This window comes from Syngnathus typhle, linkage group LG12 (assembly GCF_033458585.1).
Source record: "Syngnathus typhle isolate RoL2023-S1 ecotype Sweden linkage group LG12, RoL_Styp_1.0, whole genome shotgun sequence".
Classification (NCBI taxonomy): Eukaryota; Metazoa; Chordata; class Actinopteri; order Syngnathiformes; family Syngnathidae; genus Syngnathus; species Syngnathus typhle.
This window is the reverse complement of record NC_083749.1, coordinates 3,807,187-3,832,065: the sequence shown is the minus strand read 5'-3', so window position 1 is coordinate 3,832,065 and position 24,879 is coordinate 3,807,187. Positions and strand designations below refer to the sequence as shown.

Here is a 24,879-nt window from a genome sequence, read left to right as displayed (position 1 = left end):
AGCTGTCAGCCTGAATGACGTTTCCATGGCAACACTTGTATACACTCGACCTTGCCATCATATAAGCTGTTGCGTCTGTTTTGAACACCCAATATAGGTTTTTTTGCTCAATACACGATTCACTCTATTTCTTTTCCTAAGATCTTGCTCGCATGTATTCACAGCACCTTTTATGCCAATTTGGACTACCCCGCTCCCCCCCTCCCCTCTTGCTTCTTATTCAGACAGAGGGGTGGTCTGAGGTCAGCGAAGAGGCCTGCGCAGCTTCATGCCTGCTCGACGCTAACTTGATGTGATGTAAATCAGAGCAATTCCTGCCAGTTTGAAATTATAGCCCGGGCATCTTCTGGGCGGTCAATCTCGATATTGGTTTTGCAATCGTGCAGCAAGGCTGCGCTTTCATCCCGATGGAGTAAAAAGGATCTCGTTTGAATGTCAACATTATATAAGCTTCCAAGGTTTGCGATTAAAAAAAAAAAAAAACGTGGATGAAAAGTCAGAAGTCAAATGTCTCATTTGGATGCCTTGTTATTGCGCAATAATTCCGCATTTACAGGGTTATAATGTGTCTCGTTGAATCCTGTTTGAAGGTTTTTATATTGGAGCTTGTATTTGATTATCAGGAAAGGCTTGTATTCATATTTCACGCTAAATGAAAAATGTAAATATACAGGATTCATCAAATCGGCCTCCTCTCTAAAATCTGCCGACCGACTTGGATCTACTTTCTATTAATAATAGTCATCAGCGTAGGACGCCTTTTTTTGTGTAAGTAATAAAACGAATGCGGCATCAATCCAGATGATGCTCGGTTAGTGTCACGCCGAAAGATTCCGAGCTAATGAGACCGTAGGGAGGTCGGGCGGGGTGGGGAGGGGGTCGTTCTTATTCGCCGCATCTTGCCGAGACATCCAAAAAAGAAGCCCACCGGTGGGGCTGGCTGATTATCATTCAACAGCGTGAAGAGAGGAAATTGAGCACAGAGGAAGAGTGGAGGGGAAGGAACCATGGAGGAAGGGTGTTTAGGAGGAGGGTCTTCGGAGCCCGGGGGGGGGGGGGGGGGTACAAGGAGGCGGAGATAAGAGAGAGTCAGAGTGAGAGAGAGAGGGAGGGAGAAAGACGCAGGCCCCGGAGCTGCCACTGATGCTGCTGCTGATGCTGCAGCCGTTTGACGACTCCCCACCCAGAGAAGGAAAGGGAAGAGGAAGGAAGCGACACCTCGGTCAACATGTGCCGTCGTTAGCCTCACGCGGTAAATAGCAAGCTCTCTCGTTGTCTTTTCACTGCTGCTGCTCCGATTGATTCTTCTCAAGTGTTTCATCTGGTAGCCTCCTTGATACAGTGGATGGATGGTTAGCATAGCTTGGCAAGCTGCATGGGAGCAACCTGACTGCATGTGACATCAGGAGGGATGCCCAAGAGAGAGATGGAAGAATTTGGAATGGAGGGGATTTGATGTTTTAGTCTATGTTTCTTGACTTAAAAGCTGAGCCACCTGTTTGGAGATGGGTGTGTGTGTGTGTGTGTGTGTTTACGGCGAGGGGGTGGGGTTTGTCTTTTGCTGTAATTATTATTTTCTTTTGTGTGCATGTAGAGGGAGTGACGTTATTGGTTCGGAAACATGCGTACACATGTTCGAGTAAGGGGTGTGGGGGGGGGGGGGGAATGTGTGGCGGCTTTGTGAAACGAATTGATCTAGTGTGTGTGTGTAGTGGGCGTAGTGTGTGTGAGCGTGAGCCGTTTTTGGTAACCTGAGCTTTTCCTGGTTCCTGCATGCTGCCAGGTGTTGGGAGTTTTAACACACTCATGTCTACTCAGCAAGGTTATAATGGGTTTGGATTTTTCATCTTTTCTTTTTTTTTTAATATCATTAGTTTGAATGAGTTTTTAGAGCAGATATTTTTATTTGCTTTTAAAAATACTTGATTTTATTGTGTATTATTATTATTTTTAAGATGGAGTTTTTATTGAATGCCTAATTGGCATGCATGGATTTTAAAAATGGTGACCTCTTTCTGCTTTTATTGATGACATCTTTTTACACGCCGCAACTCCCCGAGGTTCCTTTTACGTCACCGCCTTGTGGTTTGTCGTGGAAATGTGGTTGGCCAAAGAGCCACAAGCAAAGAACTTGTATTAGTTACCTTCAAACAGTCGTCCAGTACGAGCTCACGACACAGTTGCAGCATTCCACATGACAGCTTTCTTCATCATCACACCCACGCATTTTCACTCGATTATTTACACGCATGCACGCCGTACGCTCTCATTGCACATTCATGTCATGTGTCATCACTGTGGGAATCGCAAAGACTTCGGCGTTTCTCTATAAATCGATGTATAGAAAAGATAATGTCGATATGAGCGCACCAACTTTTGCATTTCTGATTTTGACCTAACTTCTTAGCTGTTCCGCCCCTTTTGGGTTGGTTATTGGTTTATAAGTGGACTACAAAAATGAAAATGTCTGTTCTTTTATAATCAGAAAATGACACAGTTCCACCACTGTGGGGATATAACAAACACCAAAATCTTTTTTAAAAATACACACGCAGAGAAGGTGTCATGTATTGAGTTGAAACCCGAAACATTCTGTGAGTCATCCAGCAGCTTCCAAATGTTGTGCTTAAATTTAGCCTATATAAAAAAGCATCAGCTATTTCTATCATCCAGATATCTCCAAGAGCAACCACGTCATCCCCCCCCTTCCTCCTTTTGCCTGCTTGTTCATGCAACATGTGAGGCTTCCATAGTTAGGCCCGAAGACGAGCGAGTCCCGTATTGATTGCGAGTGTACCCGCCATAAGTGTCGATGCCATTTAGCCGTCGGGAAGCGCACGGAAGGGAATGAAATTGAAGCAACTTCTCCTCCTCACGTTTCCTGGCAGCTCTTCAACATGCACGCAAGACATATTTGAAGGGGAGATGGAGCACTGCGGGAGCAAAATGGATGCGGGCGGGGCCGAAAGAGAGTGGATGTCGGATGAAAGTCAGTCATAAAACTGAATCGGGGCTCTGCTTGATATGCAGGTGATCTACTTGAACACAGATAACATGATATTACAAATAATCATTTATTCATGAATGCAACTGGCAGTATGTTGGAGCTAGCTAGCTATTGCTACATCCTGAAAATGCATTTTTCTGAAAATGAGGGCATTTTCAGATTATAATTTCAGTTTATCTTTTGTATAACCACTCATTTTCAAATTGACTTTGTTATTGTTAGTTTTGATCTACTGAAACGTCTTTGGTGTGGACGCTTTAGAGCGCCTCATCGTTCGCTATGAGCGCTCACACGGCAGGAAGAAAAATTCGGGGAAATATAGTCACCGTTGTCAATCGTGAATGGGATGAGGCGGAAATTAAAGTTTGTTGTGGACCTCTGTGCTCCTCTGGCCACTGTGTTTAATTCGGTGATGCTTTTGTATACCACTAGAGGGAGCCCACATACCAATCGCAGAGCCTCTCGATTTTGAGAATTACTTGCCTATGCTCTTTGGGATTGGCTAGCGACCCCACCTCTTGTCCAAGGTCCGCTCCAGTTGGACCACGACCCAAATTTGGACTGTCACTTTATAAAATGGATGGCTACTAATGTAACTGTCCAGCCTCATCATCTTACAGAGAATCTGTTAAAAGTCAGGAAACTCCCGTGGATCCCTCAAAGCCTCATTGATCCTGAAGTTATACGATCTCTTAGAGTTTTTGGCACAGCACCGCGCCACGGCTCAAAGTGCCCCCGTGTAGTTTGTTTTTTTGTTTTGCTACATAATCTCCCCACGCCAGGCGAGAGGAACCCTTCAGGGAAGACACATGCTGATAGAAGATCTGTTAATTCCACATCACTAATCGGGTGTCCCCCGGTAATTTAATTTTTCTCCTCCTTTCGTGGTTCTTCACAGGCGCTTTTGTTTCACTTTTACTTGTCTTGCTGCTCAGTCTTTCTTGATAGCATCTGCAGTGGGAAGGCTTTAGTGCTGAAAGGGCATCTATTGAGGGAAGGAGCCAGAGAGGAGTTCACAATGTCACACACAAGTCTGTTCCAGGTGACACGACAGCTCTTGTTCTGCTGTAACTCTCACCGATTTGCTTTCAGCCGCTGGGACTGGAACACCTGAGCCTTTTTTATTTTGCAGCCTTTTGATAACATCTTTCTTCAGTGGGGAAAAAATAAATAATAAAAACAAAGGTGTCAAGATGTCTGCTGACACTCCCGGGTGAAGTTTACTTTCAAGCGAAACATAAAATGAAAAAACAATCGTGCACTGTGTGCCCTTAAAAAAAAAAAATGGAAAAAACTGATTTTCTAAAAATTATTTACACAAGTTTATTTATTTGTATATTTATTTATTTACTTATTTATTTATTTATTTATTTATTTACACGCAACATCATACGCCCCCTTAAATAATTTTATTTTTTGTCAATATTTTGCTTCATATATAAAAACCGCCAAATCATTACCTAGACAAAAAAAATAAAAAATCATATCAGTCGAATCCCTATTTTTGCACATTTTCTTCTGCTTGGTATCACCAATTTGTTTCTGCTTGTTTGCTGATATACGCTCGTCTGTGTGGATCCAGATTGCAAAAAAAAAAAAGAATTAAAGCCACCCTTGAATGCTTTGTGTGTATTTCTAGCAGGCTGTGCATTTTAGCAACTGTGCAACGGGGTCAGGCGTAAATTATTTAGCGCCTGTGAATACTTGTATGTTTCCCACAAAATTGGGGTCACGCGAGTGTTTGTAGATTGTGGCTCTCAATATGAACCCAGCGTCTTGTGTGGTATCCTGCAGATTTTTCTTTTGCTTCCAAATTGACATCCTAGCTTTGTGCGTGCTTGATCATCGAGATGCCGGCTTGCACACGCCTATTGGTGTTTGGAGCAAGACATCCCACCCGAGCAATTCTGTAAGCGTGCATGAAGGTCCACCCAAGCACGTGTAATCCCTAACCAGCTTTGGGGCTCCTCATTAGCATTACACTGATCTTCCTCCGAACGTCTTCTTCTTTCCCCCGCCGTGTGATGTGCTTTGCCTAGCTCAGGGGAACGTGAGGTCCTGTTCACATCAAAAGTGTTTTGTCATCAATGTGACTGGAGGCTTTGTAGCGCTCTTTCACACATTGACTGCGTCCATAGTCTTTGAACGTTACATACAGCACACACACATTGCTATACATACTCCTGCGCCCTCATTTTCCCGGGAGGCACTTGCATTCTCAAGGGTCAATGTTTTAGCCTATGACGGCTCCTCATACATTTGATCGTATAGCGTGTCACATGTAGGCTCAGACATTCTAGCTCGCATGAGCTAAATCGACACCATAATTTAAGGATGGCTGTAGTTTTGACATTTTTATTTAAAACATACGTAGCCACATCATATGGTGGATCTAGTGGTAAAGCTGCTAATTTGAAGGCAGCGTCTACTAAACAAAACAATCTATTCAACAAATAATCAAGATACACAAATTGCTTATTTGTTTAGATTGTATTGACTTATTCTGATATATTTGTATAAAGCACAACAATAGAGTAAATAAAACATTACTGTCAACATTTTCAGCATTTTTAGTACTATTGAATTTTTTGAGGAAGCTCGAACGAATCCACGACTTTTAGATTCATCCTAAAGGGAAAAGACGACTTGACTTCCACGCATGAAAATTATTATTCAATGAAAAAGTATAAAAAAAGAAAGAAGGCACTTATATGACAAAGAGAAGAAAAATCAAATAATATGACTGTCGCAGCGGCGGATTAAAACGAAAAAAAACAAACAGCACACTGGCAAACGTTCCAGGAAGTGAACTGGGGATGACTCACTGGGGATGCTGACGAAGAGTGAGCCCAATGACGACAATGTTTACGCTTTACGTAGCGGACAACTTAATCTCTCTTGACGTCGGCGCCGGGCCTCCTCCTGCCACTCCTCTGTCACCTTTAAAGCCACAAACATATATAGTATCTATATTTGTACTCTAAAGCAGATTAACCTCTCCTAAATATTTAATGCAACACCTGTAGAGACACAGTAGGCTAAAAAAAAAAAAAAAATCCCTATTGATGAATTATCTATCCGTGACATTATGGTCATGGATAGATCCGATTTAAAATCCACCATGTGGCGCACCGTATTAACGGTACGCATGTGTTAATCACACAGCTGGGCGTTATTTTGCAGGAAGGATGGATGTCGAACACGAGAGGTGCTAGTGTTTGACCGTTTTCAAACTAATACGATGAATCGATTGGCTTTCTGCGGCTCATTGGGAATAATGGCTTTCAGAGTTGTGTTGTCACATTATGCGCTAAAGCGTCATTAGAAACGCCTGAAGTCGACGCTGCGGCAGTGATTAGGGTTGAAATATGGTTCTGGTTCCATTGGACTCCATCTGCAAGCCCATAAGTGCAAAACTGCGCTCACAGGTAGATTGGTAGAAGCAATATGGCCTCCGTTTAAGTTGGTCTATTTATGTCTTAATTGACTTTTCTATCTACAGTATTTTGCCTTCTGGGATGAAACCAAAATGAGATTCCGACATTTGTTTTTTTACATGTTATTTCCAGTCGCATCTGTCTTATTTGTACTCAATTATTGGTTTGGTTATGTCGTAAACACACTCACTGGTTTCCAATTGACACTAATCCAAGATCATGTTCATTTAATTGTTACAATTAATTCCCTTTAGTCAACGTTTCGCAGGCACGGCATGAAAACATTCATTAGTCCGTAAATAAATCATGCAGGCAGCTAAGAATAGAGTGTCGACACGAACCTAAATGTCGGAAGCAAGATAAAGATTTTCCCTGGAAAAAAAAAAAAAGCCGACATGATTTAATTGTAGGATGACCCAGTCGGAATAATTCTGAAACTAGGCTGTGGTTAAAAACTCTTTTTTGGCAAACAGGTGCAACTCCTTTTTTGTCCCCGATGGTTAGCGACCCTTGCCTCCAAATATTACATAAACCAAAATGAAGCCAAATGAATTCTGAGTGAAGTTCACACACCTGCTGAGACGTTGGCTACTGTGAACAGATTTTGGGCCGGAGGCTAAATAAATTTGTTTTGCAAGAAAATGTTACTCAGCGTGGGTTGAGAAAATGCGTGTTTTAGCAAAGATGAGACAATTAAAAAAATATATATTACCAAGATGATATTATCAGTGCTTTAATACATGCAAGCTACACCGTTGTGTTTATTTGTGCGTCTGCGTATTAATTCTAGCTCCAATTGGCACGAGGTCCAGTGTGTGTCCTTCAGCTTTTGCCGCGCAGTGATGTGTTTACAAGATGTTCTGGGGTGTTAAGCTGAGCTGTGAATGTGCGATTCACTGGAAATGGCAAAGACAAGCCCGGCTATTCCCGAAGCTGATAAAAAAAAGATTATTTTTTATTCTCTTTGCATCCCATCTGACTGCAAGCTTGTTCGCCCTACGTCCCGGGACATTAGCACAGATCACCCAATTAGCAAGACCAACATTGGCTGGCGCTAGAGTGAGGTGTGCTTTGTAGAAGTTTCATGTTGCAAAATAAAAAGACTCTCAGCAGTCTTGCTGTCCTTGTCTGCTCTCTGCCCTCCATGCTAAAAAGATGGATGAGCTGCTCCTGCATCTCATTTCTTACAAGGCTTATTGATATTGATTTTTATTTGTTTTGTTTTTGGACATCTGACATATGTCTATAAAGTTTAACACTATTTTTGGAGTAACCGTCAGGTTCATCTTTAGAGGACATAGTTTGTTTATTTTAGAAAAAAATCTTTAATTCACTTTATTAAAACAAATCAATCAATCTATTTTAAAGGTCAAGAAAAAATATCATTTTTGTTATATTTATATATTTATTTATTATTATTATTTATTTATTATTGAATATATTATTAGTTATTTTTTTCTCGCTGGGCCAATGGCGAGTACCAACATCGTTGCCATGGTGACCGGGGAACAGGGCTGGGAATTGAATAGGCACACAAGGCCTTCTGCTTTTGTGAGTAAAGCGTGAAGAAAAAAAAAAAAAACGAGCACCTATAAAAACAAAGGTTTTCACTCACGGAGACAGCACTTTGCACAATAAACCGTGTTTATGTGGTTAAGGATACATTGGCAAGTTTTTGCAGCCTCCTTAACCTGCATGAAGTCGTAGTACCGTGCATGCCGGGATATGACCGGACGGTCACATTGAAATCACTCTGCGGTGCTCCGAGCTGTGACGGGAGGAGAACGTTGGCCTACTTTGAGTCTGGCGTAATTATGTAATGCTTGAGTACCTGCAGCACCAGCGGCATGACAACTTGTGGCCATGAATGTGAGCAGTGCACAGTGCAGACAGGAAGTTGCTTAGACAGGAAATTTCCTTGTCTTGATTTTTCAGTTTTTTTTTTTTTTTTGTGCACGCAAGATGAAGTACTTCATATTATGAGACTATTAAAAGAATATAATATAATATAATATAATATAATATAATATAATATAATATAATATAATATAATATAATATAATATAATATAATATAATATAATATAATATAATATAATATAATATAATATAATATAATATAATATAATATAATATAATATAATATAATATAATATAATATAATATAATATAATATAATATAATATAAGAGAGAAATTAAAGTCATATTTTTTTAAATGTAATATCCCAAGATTAAAACTTCATAATGTAATATTCCGATTTTATTCTTGTCCCTTAAGACTTCTTTCCTCCGGACTTTCACTTTTTTTTTTTTTCGAACAATTCTTCCTTAGTGTGTCAGTCATCTCCTGAGTGGTTTTATAATCCTCTCAAAGTTTTCCAATTTCTCTTAAAAACATCCAAGCAACCAAATCAGCACCCGTCACTCTCCTCACCACCTTCCCCGACGTCTTTGCCTTCCTCTTTCCATTTCTTTTATGGCTTTTAAAAGCTTAGAGGCGCTTCCCTGCAGAAGCGACCTGAGTCTCTTCTCTTGCTTACATAACGAATTTCGTTACACAGCGTGGCAAACGTATGTCGTTGGACGTTAATGCTGACAGCGTACTTTTTTTTCCTCAACAGAGAGCAAAGCTCCACGCTGCCTTGCAGGAGAAAAATCGTCTCAATCTGCAGCTGATTGGCCGTCACCTGAAGGCCTCCAAATATGACCAGGTGATGTTTCCACTCATGTGAAAGAAAGAGTGGTGCTGACCACCCGTGATGATCTGTGATAATCTACCCTGGTTGTCTTTCACAAAATGACATCCATCCAAGGGCTTCCACTTGCGAGTTTGCTCCACAAAAAGGTTCCCATCTGTGCGCAAACAATCGACACACACACACACACAAAAGGAAAAGCAGGGCCAACATCTTGCCAACCTGACAGATTGCATGAAGGAAGAGTGCGGAGAATCCCTCTGACCCTTGGCAAAAAGCTTATTTGGCATATTTAGCATAGCAATTAGAGGAAAGTTTTCATTTCTATCCAAACAAGGACTACATAAGGAGTGAATAGAAGTTTTGCATCATATATTGTATATATATATATATATATATATATATATATATATATGGACATACACATAGACGTACATATATACATATTCAGATACACATTTATGTATATATATACATATATACGTAGACACACATACGTATATACATATACGTACATATATACACGTACATATATATTCAGACACACATTTACATAGCTACATATAAATATATACATATATGTACATATATACATACATATACATAGACGTATATATACATATAAGTACATATATAAATATAAAGCTATTGTATTTTATTCTATATATACATACATATAATATGTCTGCAATTTAATATTGTGGGTTGTGTGTCCAATTAGTTAAACCGCTCAAATAATTACTGCAGTTTTATTATGCCCATTTCAAGACTTTTTCCATAATTATTATGAGATAATTCTGAAGAGTCAATGAATAAATTCCCCCCCTGCAAGTTTTGTGCACTTCAAATACACGGCGTTATCTTTTGTGGGCTCATGCGCTCGTTTAATTAATGAGATGATTGGCATACAGCGTCAGGAGGGATCCTACCAGGTCACATTTGTAGAAAACTTTGTGGCTTAGGGCGTGTGAGTGATGAAGGCGGGCAGACTTAACGCTCACGTCAGCAGCGCGCTTTCATCAACGTTAAATGGCAATGTGCTGATGAATTCTTGCTCCGACTGCGAACCCCCAATCAACCCTGCAGTCAAAAGTTAAAACTACCTCCCTTAATAATTGGAACAAGTGGCGAGGACAGACTCGCTAGTTCTCATTTAATCAACGACACAAAAGCGATGAATTACGCAACCGCAAACATTTCTTCATTTTTGGCGTACACGTAGGTACAGTCCGACTTCCATCAGCTGAAAGACACGCTTGCCGTGGTGAGCCAGCAGAGAGACGCGGCCCAACAGCAGCGTAGCCAACTTCGAGGCCAAGTGGAGAACCTGGAACAGGTTCTCAAGGTGAGACGTGTTTCTGATGATGTCACACATTGAACCTCGAGATGTTCCTAGCTGTACAATAATCACATTGTTCCTTTTCCTGAAGCAGAAAGACCTTTTAAGAATAACTTTCCCACATTAGGCCAAATGCGATTTCCATTGTTTGTGTCTCGTCCCGGCCTGCTCGGAAGTGACAGCAAAGCTGCTGCTTTGAATCAAATAGCCGACCGACGTCTCTGGACTGTAAATCGATGAAGCCGGCTTTTGCTTCTAGAATGTACTGTCAGAGCAATTTGCTGAAATCTTGCAGGGGTTTTAAAAAAAGAAATAAAAGTGATTTTTCAGTATTCGTAGACAGGCCCTCGGCAGATCTGTAGCTTAGTGCCTCTCAGTGATTATGCAAAGCGGCTGCTGCCTGATTTAGTTTAGGGCACCTCTGAGCCATTCAGAGCAAAAAAGCCTTTTGGAGACAAGAGGGAAAAATTGTTGCGGCGTGGCTAAAGTGGTCGTCTCCCAAGCCAAAGGTGCGAGATACTGAAGCCCCCCCACTTGACATGCATGTTAGATTTATTAATGAGTCTTTATTATGAGTGCAAAGCTATTTACAGTTTTTGGTCCATATTTGGACAGCATATGCACGAGACTGTCAAGGAGAAGCAGCGGCCACAAACAGAGCATGAGCAGGCCAAGCAGAAGAAGATCCATCAATTGCAAAAGGTATGGAAAAAAATACCAATTATAATGGATATATAAAATATATATATTTTTTACTTGCGATCTTAAAAAGAGCTGAAAATAGATTTTTTCCTTCAGTGTCATAATATTTTTGTCATTCATTCACTGTCATTCAAATGTATTTAATTTATGTTAATGAGTTATTACCTCCACCAAGGCATTATGATCTCCACTACATCTAGTTTGGAATATGGAAATGAATATTTGTGCTGAGTCACCACTGAGTGGAAATTACAATTCTTGTTGCCGCATCGTTTCCTGCCTGGGTTTCTAAAAATGTCCTTTTTGTTGTTAAATTTATATTCCTTTCAAGCTGTCTTTCCTGTAGCCTACACACGTTTTTGTTTTTTTAAGCGGCGTGTGTTGTCTGATATCTTTTAAGCTGCTGTCCCCAATGAACCGAATCCTCCTTGTAATCATTGACTGTAAAATGAAAAGGATTCAATACACTTAGTATATTAATCATATATATTTGTATATGTATATATATATATAAAATATATAATATATATATTTTACGCAGCTTCACAGTATTCAATATTGCTCATTTATACACCATTGGAAATGTAAAATAAAATTGTGAATCACTTCAATTAAGTGTTCAAGTGTATTAAAATGTCTTCCCACGATTGTGCCTGTACATTAACTACCATGTATTCAGCCACCTACGTATAATCAGAGGGCGCAGATGCTTACATTAATTATGTTCTACTGACTCACTCAGGTAATTCAGGCAAATTGCGTAACCAAAGCGGCAAATAATGCTCTCTGCCCGCACACATGATTGTTATTCATCCCCGATAATCACCAATTTAGATACTAAAAATTGGATGATCTTAAAAATATGATAATAGTGACCATTCCAAATGATGCATCATCCCCCAAAAGGTTATTAAAAGTTTTTAAAATGATCCCAAGTGAGGAAAAGCAAATTCTTTGTAGTTTAAAGCTGTTATTAGTGTTCCTTGCCTGGAAAGACGTGTGACAGTTCATTAAAGGCGTACAAGGCAACTTGTCTCCGCGGTGAGTGGTGTTGACTGCACGTCAGGTGCGCGCTGTCCTCTTGAAGCCCTACGGATCTTGATTATTGTGTCATGTGTCAGTGCCTGTCGTCTTCTTTTTCTTCGTCCAGGCCCGCCTTCAAGCAGACCGTGACCATGAGCAAGCCGTACAACTGTTAGAGGTAAGTAAATAAAAAAATGGTTAGTAGGGGGAGTGTAATCTGAGATCAGTCTGCTAATTCCCAATGTTTTGCTTTCATTTCCATTCACATCATCATCTTTCATTTTTACTATAATTTTTTTTTCTTCGCTTCTGTCCTCCCACTCTTTCTTTTCTTTTTTTTTTAACAGAACAATCACAGCAGAATGTTTCAGGTATTCTCCCCTCTGTGATTTCCCGCCCCCCCCCGCATATTAATTAATATCCATTGATAAAAACTAAACCGTATTGTACCTTTCTGGCAGGACTGTTGTTATATGAATAATTTAATGTCTATAGGTTGTATAATCCAGTTACGCCATGTTATGTAAGTCGTGTTATATGAGCAGCGGTGCAGACGACTTCACACGTTTACGTGTTGATTACACTGCGGTGGGATTTTGCACAAAAAGCTGCTTTCAGCTCTTAAGGGACATTTTTTTCTAATTGACTCTCCGATGGAATTGGCAAATCTGTAATCTTCTATTTCGAAGGCTCGTGTATGTTAATTCTGCACTTTCATTTTGCCCTCTCATCATTCTTTTCTGTCAAAGGTCCAGATTTGTGACCTGGAGCAGACATGCGGGTCACCGAGTGAAAACTTCCATCATCTGTCCAAAGAGCTGCTGGAATTCCGTTTACAATCCCATCCCGTGGAAATCCTCCTAAGTAAAGCCCCCGCCAAATCCTTCAATTTTCTCTCGGCGGAGGAGCGGCTCCCTGAAGTTGTTGTCGGATTTGAAAGCCAGACAGAAGCAGGTAGGCCCGGACTTTATTCTTGTCAAATATTCATTTTGGACTTATAATATTTTGACGATATTTAAAGTAACACCAAAGCTTTGCCGTCTGCTAGCTTGTCGCTAACGCACAATGCAAAACTCCATAAACAGGCTAATGAACGGAAACTGACATTTTCTGTCTTAGTTGTCATGATCCACAAACGATTATATTTGATTTAATTAGTTATTATTATTGTAAAATACACAATTATAGACTGCGGGGGTGTCGCGAATGTCCCAGGCATAATTTGGGCAACGTTGTGGTTACACACTTTGGGCAAATGCATCCGATTAGTCACAGGATGACCGCAGGAGCTCAGTGATACACTGTCACTACCAGCTCTAATTTCCTCCAGCCATTGGTACACTACAATTTGTGTTCCCTGCATTTTTCATGTGTTTAACCCCAAGGACATTGATGCTATTTAAGGACAAATGCGCCGCACGTGCTGGTTGACGGGGCCAAACGGGCCTCGGATGTTGGCCTGCTCACTCACTTTAACAGGAGATCAATAGACGGGCAATGAGACGCAAATGGCTTGCAGGAGGAATGACAGTTGCTCTTTAATTGTGATGGAAATCAATTTCTCCCAGGCGATGAGAGCGCGCCAAACGCACCACCACTGAACTCTAAGTTCTCGCAGTGCCCAAAGCAGACTGGAGACAGGGATAGCGCAGATTGGCCGTCTGTCGAGTCCCGCACCGTGAAAACGGAACGCGCCGGCTGCACTCAGCGGCTGACCCCATCAGCGGTGAGTCTTCAAACCTTGGATTCAAGCCTATTGGTGTCAAGGAAGTATGTTGAGGTGATACATGAGATCTTTGTATGTTGGAAATGAAATTATGGAAATGAACTGGGGTTTGTTGTCAAGCTACAGATGGAGGATGAACCAAGCCCATCACCCAGGTCCAAGCCTCGCTACACAGGCCAGGTCCGACTTTGCACTGCCCGATACAGGTGAGGATCCTCAGCTTCTTCATTTGTTGGTTTAGAATCCATTTATAAAGCTTCGATTTCTTCTTTTAGTTACAATCCCTATGACGGACCAAATGAACATCCTGAAGCAGAGCTCCCTCTTGTGGCTGGGAAGTATTTGTATGTGTACGGCAACATGGATGACGACGGATTCTACGAAGGTGATTTTTTTTTTAATTTGCCTGAGGAAAAGTTCTTTTGCTGTCTCAACAACTGACTAGAGCTTTGCTATCAAATCTCCAAAGCATTATAACGGCCTCTCAATCAGACGCAATGCTAATCCCCAATATTGAGCAAGCCTTCGGGGCCGGCGCAGGATGCCGCAGACGCCGTTGCGCTCAGCTGCACTGACTCATTAAAGCTGGAAGGAGAGGGGGGGGGTTGAGATTGCATGGCGGCATGGAGGAGGCGTTGTGGGTTTAATCATGAAGGAGAGAGACCAAGCTGTTGTCAAGATGGGACCTCGGTTTCTTTTAGCTTGATGACTAATCCAGCTGGGCTCGCCTTAATCATAAGCACACGCACACACAGCTTTAACGAGTCACCGGCGGGGTTCCGTGGATGGCAAAAAAAATGATCGTGAGCTTTTCTGATAACAGAAGAATAATCACAGTCCTTGAATAAGCTGTGAACTGAAGTTGTAGTTCGGCGTCTAACGTGCAACAATGCCCAAACCCCCCAAATTAAGACACAACTTCAACCCGCCACTCTCTACTTGTTTTTTAAACATAGGGGAGCTGCTGGACGGCCAGCGAGGACTTGTCCCATCAAACTTTGTCGAGTTTGTCCAGGACAAGGAGAAGCTGTCCATTCAAGCCGGAGATGGAGAAGATCTTGGCCCGGTCGAACATACACCCCGAGCCTTGATGCCTGTGGATGGAGGTCCCGGCCAGGATGTTCTCCTGGGCTCGGCGAACGCCTTGGTACCCTGTAGCAACGGCACGGTTGGCCCCCTGGACCCGGAGGACCTGGCTGAAGACGTTGTGCCTTATCCCCGAAAGATCACTCTGATCAAGCAGCTGGCGCGAAGCGTCATCGTAGCTTGGGAGCCTCCGGTCGTGCCTTTGGGCTGGGGGAACATCTCCGGCTACAACGTGTTAGCGGACGGGGAGATGCGAGCCAGCATACAGTTTGGCGGGCGTACCAAATGCTTACTGGAGAAACTGGACCTGGACGGATGCGTCCACCGCGTGTCGGTACAGAGCGTCACCGACAGGGGCTTGTCGGACGAACTACGCTGCACCCTTTTAGTGGGAGCCAACGTTGTAGTGGCGCCTTGCGGCCTCCGGGTGGATGACATCCAGCGAGACACAGCCGAGCTCTCCTGGTTGCCTAGCAACAGCAACTACGGTCACACCGTCTTCTTGGACGGAGTGGAGCACGCGCCGTTGAAGCCGGGGAGATACAGACTACGTTTCTTCAACTTAAAGCCGCTGACGGTGTACAAAGTGTCGGTGGTGGCACAGCCTCACCAGGTGCCATGGCAACTGCCTTTGGAGCAGAGGGAGAGGAAGGAAGCGGGAGTGGAATTCTGCACTCAGGCTGCAGGTCAGCACTACATCACGGAGACTCACGTTTGCATTGCTTCATAGTCCCCTCGATAGACCTTGTCAATATTTCGTACTTAGGATTCAGAAAAGATAGCTGCGTATGCATATTTGTGTTTACTTTCAGCTTTTAATGCAATGTCAATTTGTGTTACCAGCCGCAACATTCGGTAAACCGGCCCAATCCAATAAGCACTCTGGCCACAATCCGACTCGATTTTATTGACACTGTTGGCGCACTAACAGAAAAAGATCCAAACTGATTTCATTTATTATTGGTAGACATCTATAGAAAAAAAAAATCAGCTTGTGTGCCCAATGTTGTGACTGGGCTTGGGCTGCACAGATGAGTCCAACATTTCCTCACTGTGCCCTTGTTGTGTATTGTATCTCGTCTAGGTCCAACACTCTATTGCAGAACAGGTCAGAATCAAATATCAAATCCTGAACTGGATTTCACATACATCTCACTTCTGAATGATGGAAGGCAATCTCCAAACTAAATAAAATGCAATTTTGCTCAGCTTTCCTCACGACACATTACTAATGAGCACTAAACCAAGCACTGCCAGATATGATCGTGTATGAGTCATTCTCCTTGCCTGTAGCATAGCCCCGGCCTAACTATTATGTAATTTAAAACAGTGGCAATGTAGTATGAATAGGCATTTGTTTCGGCATACAGTAAATGCAGATTTGCATGTCATTAATATCCTGCAAAACAACTTGTTAGTCATTTTATTTGGCACACCACGTGATCACAATACTGCACAATTATTATGCAGCATGCAGTTAGAAATGATCCCATTTAGTTCTTTGGAGACTTCTGCAACCACATCACACCCTTCCTGTGCATGTTGGTGCTTTTGGGGAATGCTTTAGAATCGTGGGATATGGAATATGAAATCATTTAACACGCCTTGTTTTACTTCCCAGGTCCCCCCCTGCCTCCGCAAGATGTGCAGGTGCTCTGTGGGCAGGCACCAGGGGTCCTACAGGTTCGTTGGAAGCCCCCCCTTATGTCTCCGTCAGGCACGTCCAATGGTGCCAATGTCCTTGGCTATGCTGTCTGCACTAAAGGACAGAAGGTGAGGTGGATTTTTTTTTCTTACTCATCTCTGGTTATGGATGACTCCTCTGCATGCTAAGGTTCTGTGATCAAATCTGGGTCACTCCTGACTGTGTATACGTTTTCAGTATGCTGCTCGTATCTCTAATCTGTCACAATACCGAAACCGCATATCGTCTCAGTCGGATTCTTGACTTTGCCTCTTCTGCCCTCTGGTGACGACCAGACGGAATCATCTGGATGCTTTTATTCAGTCGGTTGCTTGGTTACAGGTTCACTTGTGTGTGTCTTGAAACCAGATTGCAGAGGTGATGTTCCCAATGGCGGACTACGTGACGGTGGAGATGACGAGGATACAGTGCCTGGAGGCCAGGGAGGTGATAGTCCGGACGCTGTCCGCACAGGGAGAGTCGCAGGACTCCCACGTGGCCCTCATTCCAAACAACCTGCTCGTGCCTCTACCTCCGCTTCCTCTGCCAGCGCCAATGCACCCCCATCCCCACGGCCAACCTCACCTCACATCCCCTCACCACCCTCACGCCCCCCCGCAGCTTCCTGCCCCGCCCCAAGCCCACGGACAGCCGGCCCCACGCCATCCCTACCCCTATGCCCCGCACCCTCAACCGAGAGTCCCTCACCCAGGCGGGCCCCAACCAAACCAGAGTCGACCGCCGCACCCTCATCCGCAGCAGCCCCTGCACCTCCACCAAGGTCCCAGGCCCCAGCACCGACTGCCTCTGCAGCCCCACGCCCATCCCCACCCCGTACCTCAGAGACCAGTAAGTGCCAGAGACCTGGATGCCAAAGAGCAAGCCGCCCACCACGGAGCTGCCGTCCCGCCCGGTTGGGACCTTGCACGCTCCCCTTCGTCTCAGCCGCCCATACCCATGCAGGGCCACACCCTTGAGCCCCCTCCCCCTGGCAATCCACGTTGCCCCTCCCCTCAGAGGATTCTACCGCAACCGAGAGGCACTCTTATCCCAGACAACGTGGCCAAAGCCATCGCCCGGGAAGCGGCGCAGAGGGTGGCGGCGGAGAGCGGCAAGGTCTGACCACACCTGACCACTCCTGGTTGTCACGGCAGCACTCCAGTTACACCCTCCTGTCTCGCATTTCAGGGGGACCGGAGGCCTGTTAGCTACGGTGAACAGGGTCAGTCCTTTCACCAGCATCACTCTGATGAAGACGAGGAAGACGAAGAAGGGTTCCCACGTCGCCGCCGACGAGGACCTTCGGTCGACGAGTTCCTCCGAGGCTCTGAGCTAGGAAGGCCGGTATGTGAAACGGGACGAGCCTTCTCACAGAATCACCGACCTTACACGAGCGGGAGAGAGGCAAATGTGGCTGGTTGCATGCCAAGTTCCAACGCGACCGTGCCGCCGGCGTCACTGTGTGTGCGTTTGTTTGTCACGCGTGTTTGGTGTGTGCACGTCTGTACGTATGTATGTGGACTTAAACAAGCGGGTCTGTGTGTTTGTGTGTGACTGTCAAAAGCCTCACTATAGTCACAATGAAGATTATCACAGCGAGAGCAGCCGCGGCTCTGACCTGTCTGACATCATGGAAGAGGATGAGGAGGAGCTGTACTCAGAGATGCAGCTGGACGAGGGACGCCGACGCAACTCGCACAACACACCCAAGGTGCAGTTCTTTGCACTTGCTGTACTTAGACTCAAATTTACTGTTGCGAACTGCACAGGCACAGATATTTGACTGCTGCCTTTTCTTGCACTGGATATGTGTTGTTAGCGTGTGTGCCGAGTTTAGGGTAGAGTACAGTGGAACCTCCTAACTGGAGAAACGAAAAGAAGAAAAGTCAGCATTCCTAAGTGTCATAAATATTAGATCAAGACAAATTAAGCACCGTTTCAAAAACTAGGACAAAGTCAAACTAGTGACAGACAAGGACCGTGGTGCCTCCAGAAGTTGCATTATTTGCAAATCATCTTTCCCCATTGAGATGAATAGAGATGCAAACAATCCGTTCCAGCTCGCCTAAAAACACCAAATTAATTTAATAAATGCACAAACCAAAACGGCCCTTCTTGTTCTTCTTCTGTGTGGTTTATTGTTGGTAGGCAAACCAGTTCAACTAATTGTTACTGCCATCTAGTGGTTGGGAGGACTTACACCATTTTGACTTCAACATTAAGAGCAGACACCATTATTTCACATCTCCTTCTCTTTGATCTGAATGATTATTCCAGAACAATACACTTTCTTGAAGGCTTGTTTGTGTGTGTTTCTGTGTGCGTCAGCGTGTCTGTGTTTCAGTGTGCCTGTCTGCGAGCGCTGCATGAGTTTGTTTACATACAATTTGTTGGACTACGTCAACGCACATGACTGCATATTGTTCACAAACACTACCGTAGGAAATTGAACTGACGTGTGAATAGTTGCTGTCTTCTGCATTGTAGTCAAACACTCCCTCTAGAGGCCGTCACGACCGGGAGGGCGGGCGAAAGATTCATCACGGTGGCTCGCAGCCTCAGAGACGACCTCTGATGGTCCCTGCCATCGGTCAGTACAACCCGGGTTCATTTAGGTTTACACTAAGGCTCCATGCATGAGATACTGAGATACTTTTAAATGTCTTTCTACTTGCCACATGATTCTGTCTTATTATTATACGTTGTAGCACCTTCTGATTGGTGTTTCCTGTAGAAGTAACCTTTGAGAATAACCGTGAGGGAAACATGTCCCGCATCACGGAGAACTATGGCAGAGTAGCTCGGTTCAGGACCGGGTCTTCCCGCAGGCACGGGGGCGGCACCAGGTCTCCCCAGGGTACGTGCTGCAACCTGCAGACTGAGTCTTAGCAAGTTGGCAAACGGCAAGAAGGAGATGGAGACAATTGCGAATGGGGTTGCAAAGGGCTGGAAAGTTTTCTGGTCATTTTCCACGTCAATAAATTTAGAAACCATTTCAGGGTGGAAACTTTTCAGTGTGAGTTCCAGAATTTTGCAACACTACCCGCAAGTGTCTGTTTCTCTTTTGATTCGTACTCACCCTGTCGAATGGCACCATTGAACTGCACAGATGGAAGAGCCACTTAAGTCCACAGTTTGACTGATTGCACCAAGACCGCTCCCCTCACTGCACTGGGCTCCAGATGCCTGCCGAGACCCCCCTTCCCCCTCCCCTTTTTTTGGTTATCACACAAGTGACACTTTTGGAAGCATTTTAGCATGAACTTTTCCGTTTGGTTGGGCATTTGGGGTTTGATGCATCTATTAACAGGATAAAAAAAAAAGTATGTTCCCAATCTTGTCTGTGTGTCACTTCCTGTTTTGTCTCACCCATTGACTAGTATGCAACCAAAAAATACCATCAATGTGTATTTGGCCGTTTCGGCATGCTAACAAGCTGCTGCCACATAATAGCTGATGTCAGCGATAAAAAAAAAAAAAAAGCACTTTTTATTTCTTATTTGTGTGTTGAAGATGGCTACAGGGATCGTCACTCTCCCACCTACTTTGATGAGTCGGAGCCAGAGGAGGCCTTTCGGGTATTTGTGGCGCTCTTCGACTACGACCCTCTGTCCATGTCCCCTAACCCTGACGCGGCCGATGAAGAGTTGCCCTTCAAAGAGGGACAAATCATCAGGGTGAGAGGTTCACGTTCACATATTGTACTTTACACATATAATGTATTGCCGCCTCTTCTTCACCAGATATTTGGTGATAAAGACACCGACGGGTTCTACAGAGGAGAAGTAAGAGGCAGGATGGGGCTGATCCCGTGTAACATGGTGTCCGAGATACGAGCGGAGGATGACGAAACTATGGATCAACTCATCAAACAAGGCTTCCTACCTCTCAGCACCCCGGTGGACCGATTAGGTACTAAACATCAGATGAATGCCAGTCAATTGATGACTAAATGATAAAAATCATTGATCGTGACTTTCAGAGCAGAACAGAAGAGCCCTCCGTCGAGGTGAGGCCTCCAGGAGGATGGTGGCTTTGTATGACTACGACCCCCGAGAGAGCTCGCCGAATGTTGACGTTGAGGTATCGTAAATCAGTGGCTGAGGATAATAATGTAAAAAATGTATATAATGAAAAGAATATCAAATATAAATAATTAAATATAAAATAAAAAAAGAAATAATAAAATATTTTAAAAAAAGAGTAAAATATGGAAATTTAAAAAAAAAGTAAAAAAAAAAACAAACACTAATAAATATTACTCCCCTCTGATAGGCTGAGCTGACCTTCTGCACCGGTGACATCATTGCAGTATTTGGTGATATCGATGAAGACGGCTTCTACTATGTGAGTCTTCTCAATGATCATCTTGGATCTCGCTTTCGGGCACTGAGTCCTCCCCCCCCCTCCATAGGGTGAGATCAACGGCCACCGGGGTCTGGTTCCCTCCAACTTCCTGGAAGAAGTGCCTGACGACGTGGAGGTGTATCTGACCGATACGCCCTCCAACTTCCCCCCCGAGGAGCCCGCCAACCGGCTCCCCGCCAACTCTGCCGCCAGCGTCCCGGAGGGCAAACGGGTACACCATCACCATCGCCGCTCTCAGCGCTAAGGCCCTGTTGCTCATCCATTGCCCCCCTCTCCTCTCTTTGATTTCCGTCTCTCGCTTGCTCCACGTGTGTGTGCCTCCATCGTGTGTGTTTCTTGTGGTGGCTGTGGTGATTGACTAACAACCTTCCGCCCTCCCCCTTCCTGCTCTGTCACCGTCGGGAACAAGGGGGCGACCAAAACCAAAAACAATCGAGTGTAACACCTTTCTGAGTCTCAGAGAAAGGAAGAAGCAAAGCCTGACGTGGACAGAGAGAGAGAGAGAATAGACTCTGCGGGGGGAGCGGGAGGGGGACGGGGGGTTCTTGCATGCTTGAGGACTCATTCCTTCCATTTGTACCTCTTTGCACTGAAACACAAAAATCTCATTGTGGTTATTGTGTATGGCAACAATAATGACAAGTGCTTTAATAACACTGAACAACAAAAAAATATCATTGGAGAACAAAAAAACCAAAAAGCATGCCTTTTTCATACAGTTCCATTTTCTAATGACTCTTGACTGTCGTGTTTCCCGAAAAGAGGCTTTGTTTCTTTTGTGTATGTTGCACACACATCAATCTATTTTTCAGCTCTGTTTTGAGGCCAAAATTAACGGAAGCACTGAGACATTGTATTGTTACAAAGGAACAATAAAAGAAATGAGAAGAAAGAGAGAGAAAAAAAATTGGATATTAAAAACCTTTTTTTGGCGCTCTCTGTGTTGTTGTGTGTGTCAATGTTTTCATTGTGGTGCATTGTGGTCTGTGGGTTCTTTCTGATGGTGACTTACGCTGCTACATTTTCTTCCTTATTTTGTTTTCGTTTTCTCCCTCTCACCCTGCTTGTCCAAAATAAAAAAATAAAAAAAATCATCTCACCCCCCGACAGTAAATCATCAACTTGAGATACCAAACTAGCAGCTCAAATGCGCTCCAGCTTGACGTCACAGAGCCTTTTTTTTTTTTTTTTTTTTTTTTTTAATAACACGATACTGTCTCCCAAACAAAAGTGTGCATCAGGCTAACGCATTTAGAAGACAAGCCATGGTATCTCCAGTTGTGTCCTTGGGTGTTGTACTTGATGAGTTCCATCATGGCCGACTGGTGGCGGACTCTTCCGGCTTTGTCAAACAACTTCTTCCTCAGTGTTTCCACAACATTTATCCTTTTGTTCAAACATGCACATTTTGAATAGACGTCTCCTGAGATAGGTTCCAGCTCAAAATGAACATCTGACCCTTCTATGTGGACTGTTTTCTGTTAAAACAATCACGACCTCTAGGAACTTGGAGACAACATTGTACTCTCCAACACGTCCTTGCTTTCCTCCCCATGGCATCTCTCCTCAGATCACCACGGAAACGCTGGTCGATAACGACGTCACGCCCGTCCGGGCGCCGTCCCCGATCGTCCGCCCGCTGCTGCCGGGCACCATGCGACCCCTCAGCCCGACGAGAGGACCAACCAGCCTTCCCCTGGACCTGCGGGACCATCAAGATTTTGCAAACAAAAAAAAGAAAGGACTCCTCTCCAAGGGGAAGAAGTTACTCAAGCGACTGTCCCCTGCCAAATGAAAATGTACAGTGTAGCCGCTCGACATTCTGATTTTCTCCGGGACTGAGCTTTGTTCAGTTCCTCTGTTTTCCAAATCGATGACGTTCTGTATAGTGCCAAAATCGACCACAAAAAACACATTACTGTGATGTATTTTTAATCAAGAGATTCTTTTCATGACATATATTTAATTTTTGCTGAGAAACTATTCATGCAGGGTACCTGGGATGTGTCCTGTATATTTTGCTTGGGTTGAAAAAGTGATACAAGCTGCTAACGTGACGGGCTCTATTTTTTGTCACGACGTAAATCTAGCGTGTATGCGCAGGCTGGCGGATCTGTGAGCGGGAGGGCTGCGCCGACGAGGGCGTGATCACAGTCGACCTCAAATTGACCAAAATCGAGTGAGAACACCTGCACCAGTTTCTAGACGTGATCTGAACGCTCATACTTAGCCCAAGGACACAGTTTGGTAAAAACCCGTCTGCCAAATTGCCAAACACGCCTTAGACCGAAACAACAATCAGGCGCAGGTGCGTCCCCGACGGAAATAGAGCCCAAAGGCTTTATTCAGTGCAATATTGTATACAGGCGGTAGCATATGTGGGAAGGAAAGAGTTATTAGGAATGATTTGAAATCATGATGCATTCATGCAAGAAGAGCTTTTGGAGCACCAGGCGAGCCTCTCAGTGGCCTTTACCAAAACAGCATGTGTGATGTTTCTTGTTTGAGTTGTTTTGTCATCTTTGAAAGTCAAATCATAGCAGTTGGCTTCATAATTATTTGTACAATGACATGATTGGAGCTTCAAATCAAAATGTAATCACTTTGTGTTTACATTGAAATATTTTTTTGAACCAAACTGTTTTTTGACGTGATTTGAAGGAATGACATGTCTTATTCGATGCAAAATGTCTTTTTTTTTTGTTGCGCAAGGTTGTATGATGCTTACAAAGTAATATGTTTTATGTGCTGACTTTTTTTAAATGCTTTTTTTCTTCATATCAAACGTTGTCAAGTGATGTAATTCATTTGTCATCATATTGGCGAAAATATTTAATACAAGCAGAAGGCCACGTTAAAACCTTGTTAAATGGACAAATCAAAAGGGTTGGTTGTGTGAGTAAAAAAAAAAAAGTCACTTCTTTTAAGTGAAATTTTTCTAGCTGACATTTATTTATCACTACTTTTCCTTATACACTTATACACAATCTTGCGCTGTTTACTAGGTAGTGGTAAACAAGGCAGCCATGATTGTTAACCAGCTCACTCGTAAAGAGGCAAGTCGCCGGGTGCTGGTGCAATCCCCGACAATGGTAGGAGCCGTGGTTCGTGCCATAACAACGGCAGTTGACATGGAGACAGCCCGTTGCACTGCAAGCATCCTCCACACCCTGTCACATCAGAGTCAGGGCCTGCAGGCCACATTCAAGTCCGAATACCAGCATTTGTCCGGATGCTGAGGTACAATGATTTTATCTGGATTACAAAACATTCATGTTTGAGTCTACCATACAGTACATATCACTGATCTATTTTTCCCAAGTATTTATGGATATTTTTCTCCTCTGAAATAGTAGCTTGTGAGCTGCCCCATGAAACTAGAGGGTTCCATGGTGTAGTACTTTCACTTTGAATCCACTGATCTGAGTTCACGTCTCAATGGGACCTCAACTATTTTGGCGTTTATCTCCGAGTCGGTTGTGAGCTGCTTGATGAAACCATATACCTTCAATGCTGTAGTAACCATGTTTGCATAGTGTAGTGATTCGTGCTCTGCAATTTGAACTCAGTGATGCTAGTTCAAATCTCAGTGGGATCTCAATCTTTTTATCCTGGAAGAATTTGCAACATAGTTGCTTGGTGCTGCCTCAGAAAACCATTTTGGCAAAACCCTAGCCCCAGCCCTAATGTTTAGGGAGGTATATGGTTTTATGGGGCAGCACACGAGCAACTATGTTGAAAATGTTACCAGGATAAAATAATTGAGGTATCCCTGAGATTCGAACCAGGGTCGCTGGGCTCAGAGTGCAGA

General features: G+C 43.7%; 1 protein-coding gene across 1 annotated transcript; it reads left to right on the top strand.

Annotated features, from left to right (window-relative positions):
• The first annotated feature begins 1,112 nt into the window (after positions 1–1,112).
• Positions 1,113–24,505, top strand: rimbp2a (RIMS binding protein 2a). Its single transcript, XM_061294158.1, has 22 exons — positions 1,113–1,252; positions 9,066–9,155; positions 10,363–10,485; positions 11,095–11,181; positions 12,332–12,382; positions 12,954–13,158; positions 13,773–13,930; positions 14,057–14,136; positions 14,206–14,315; positions 14,887–15,702; positions 16,638–16,789; positions 17,070–17,816; positions 17,889–18,044; positions 18,265–18,411; positions 19,188–19,290; positions 19,435–19,557; positions 20,214–20,377; positions 20,444–20,612; positions 20,683–20,783; positions 20,976–21,047; positions 21,115–21,279; positions 22,639–24,505. The coding sequence occupies exons 4-22, from the start codon at positions 11,098–11,100 to the stop codon at positions 22,861–22,863; spliced, it is 3,828 nt and encodes a 1,275-aa protein (XP_061150142.1). The 5' UTR covers positions 1,113–1,252; positions 9,066–9,155; positions 10,363–10,485; positions 11,095–11,097; the 3' UTR covers positions 22,864–24,505.
• Positions 24,506–24,879: the final 374 nt, after the last annotated feature.

Coding starts and splice junctions, on each gene's coding strand:
- rimbp2a (XM_061294158.1), top strand. CDS start 11,098: ATGCACGAGACTGTCAAGGAGAAGCAGCGGCCACAAACAGAGCATGAG. Junction 12,383..12,953: donor AAGCCGTACAACTGTTAGAG/GTAAGTAAATAA, acceptor TTTCTGTCAAAG/GTCCAGATTTGTGACCTGGA. Junction 19,558..20,213: donor CGGCACCAGGTCTCCCCAGG/GTACGTGCTGCA, acceptor TGTGTGTTGAAG/ATGGCTACAGGGATCGTCAC.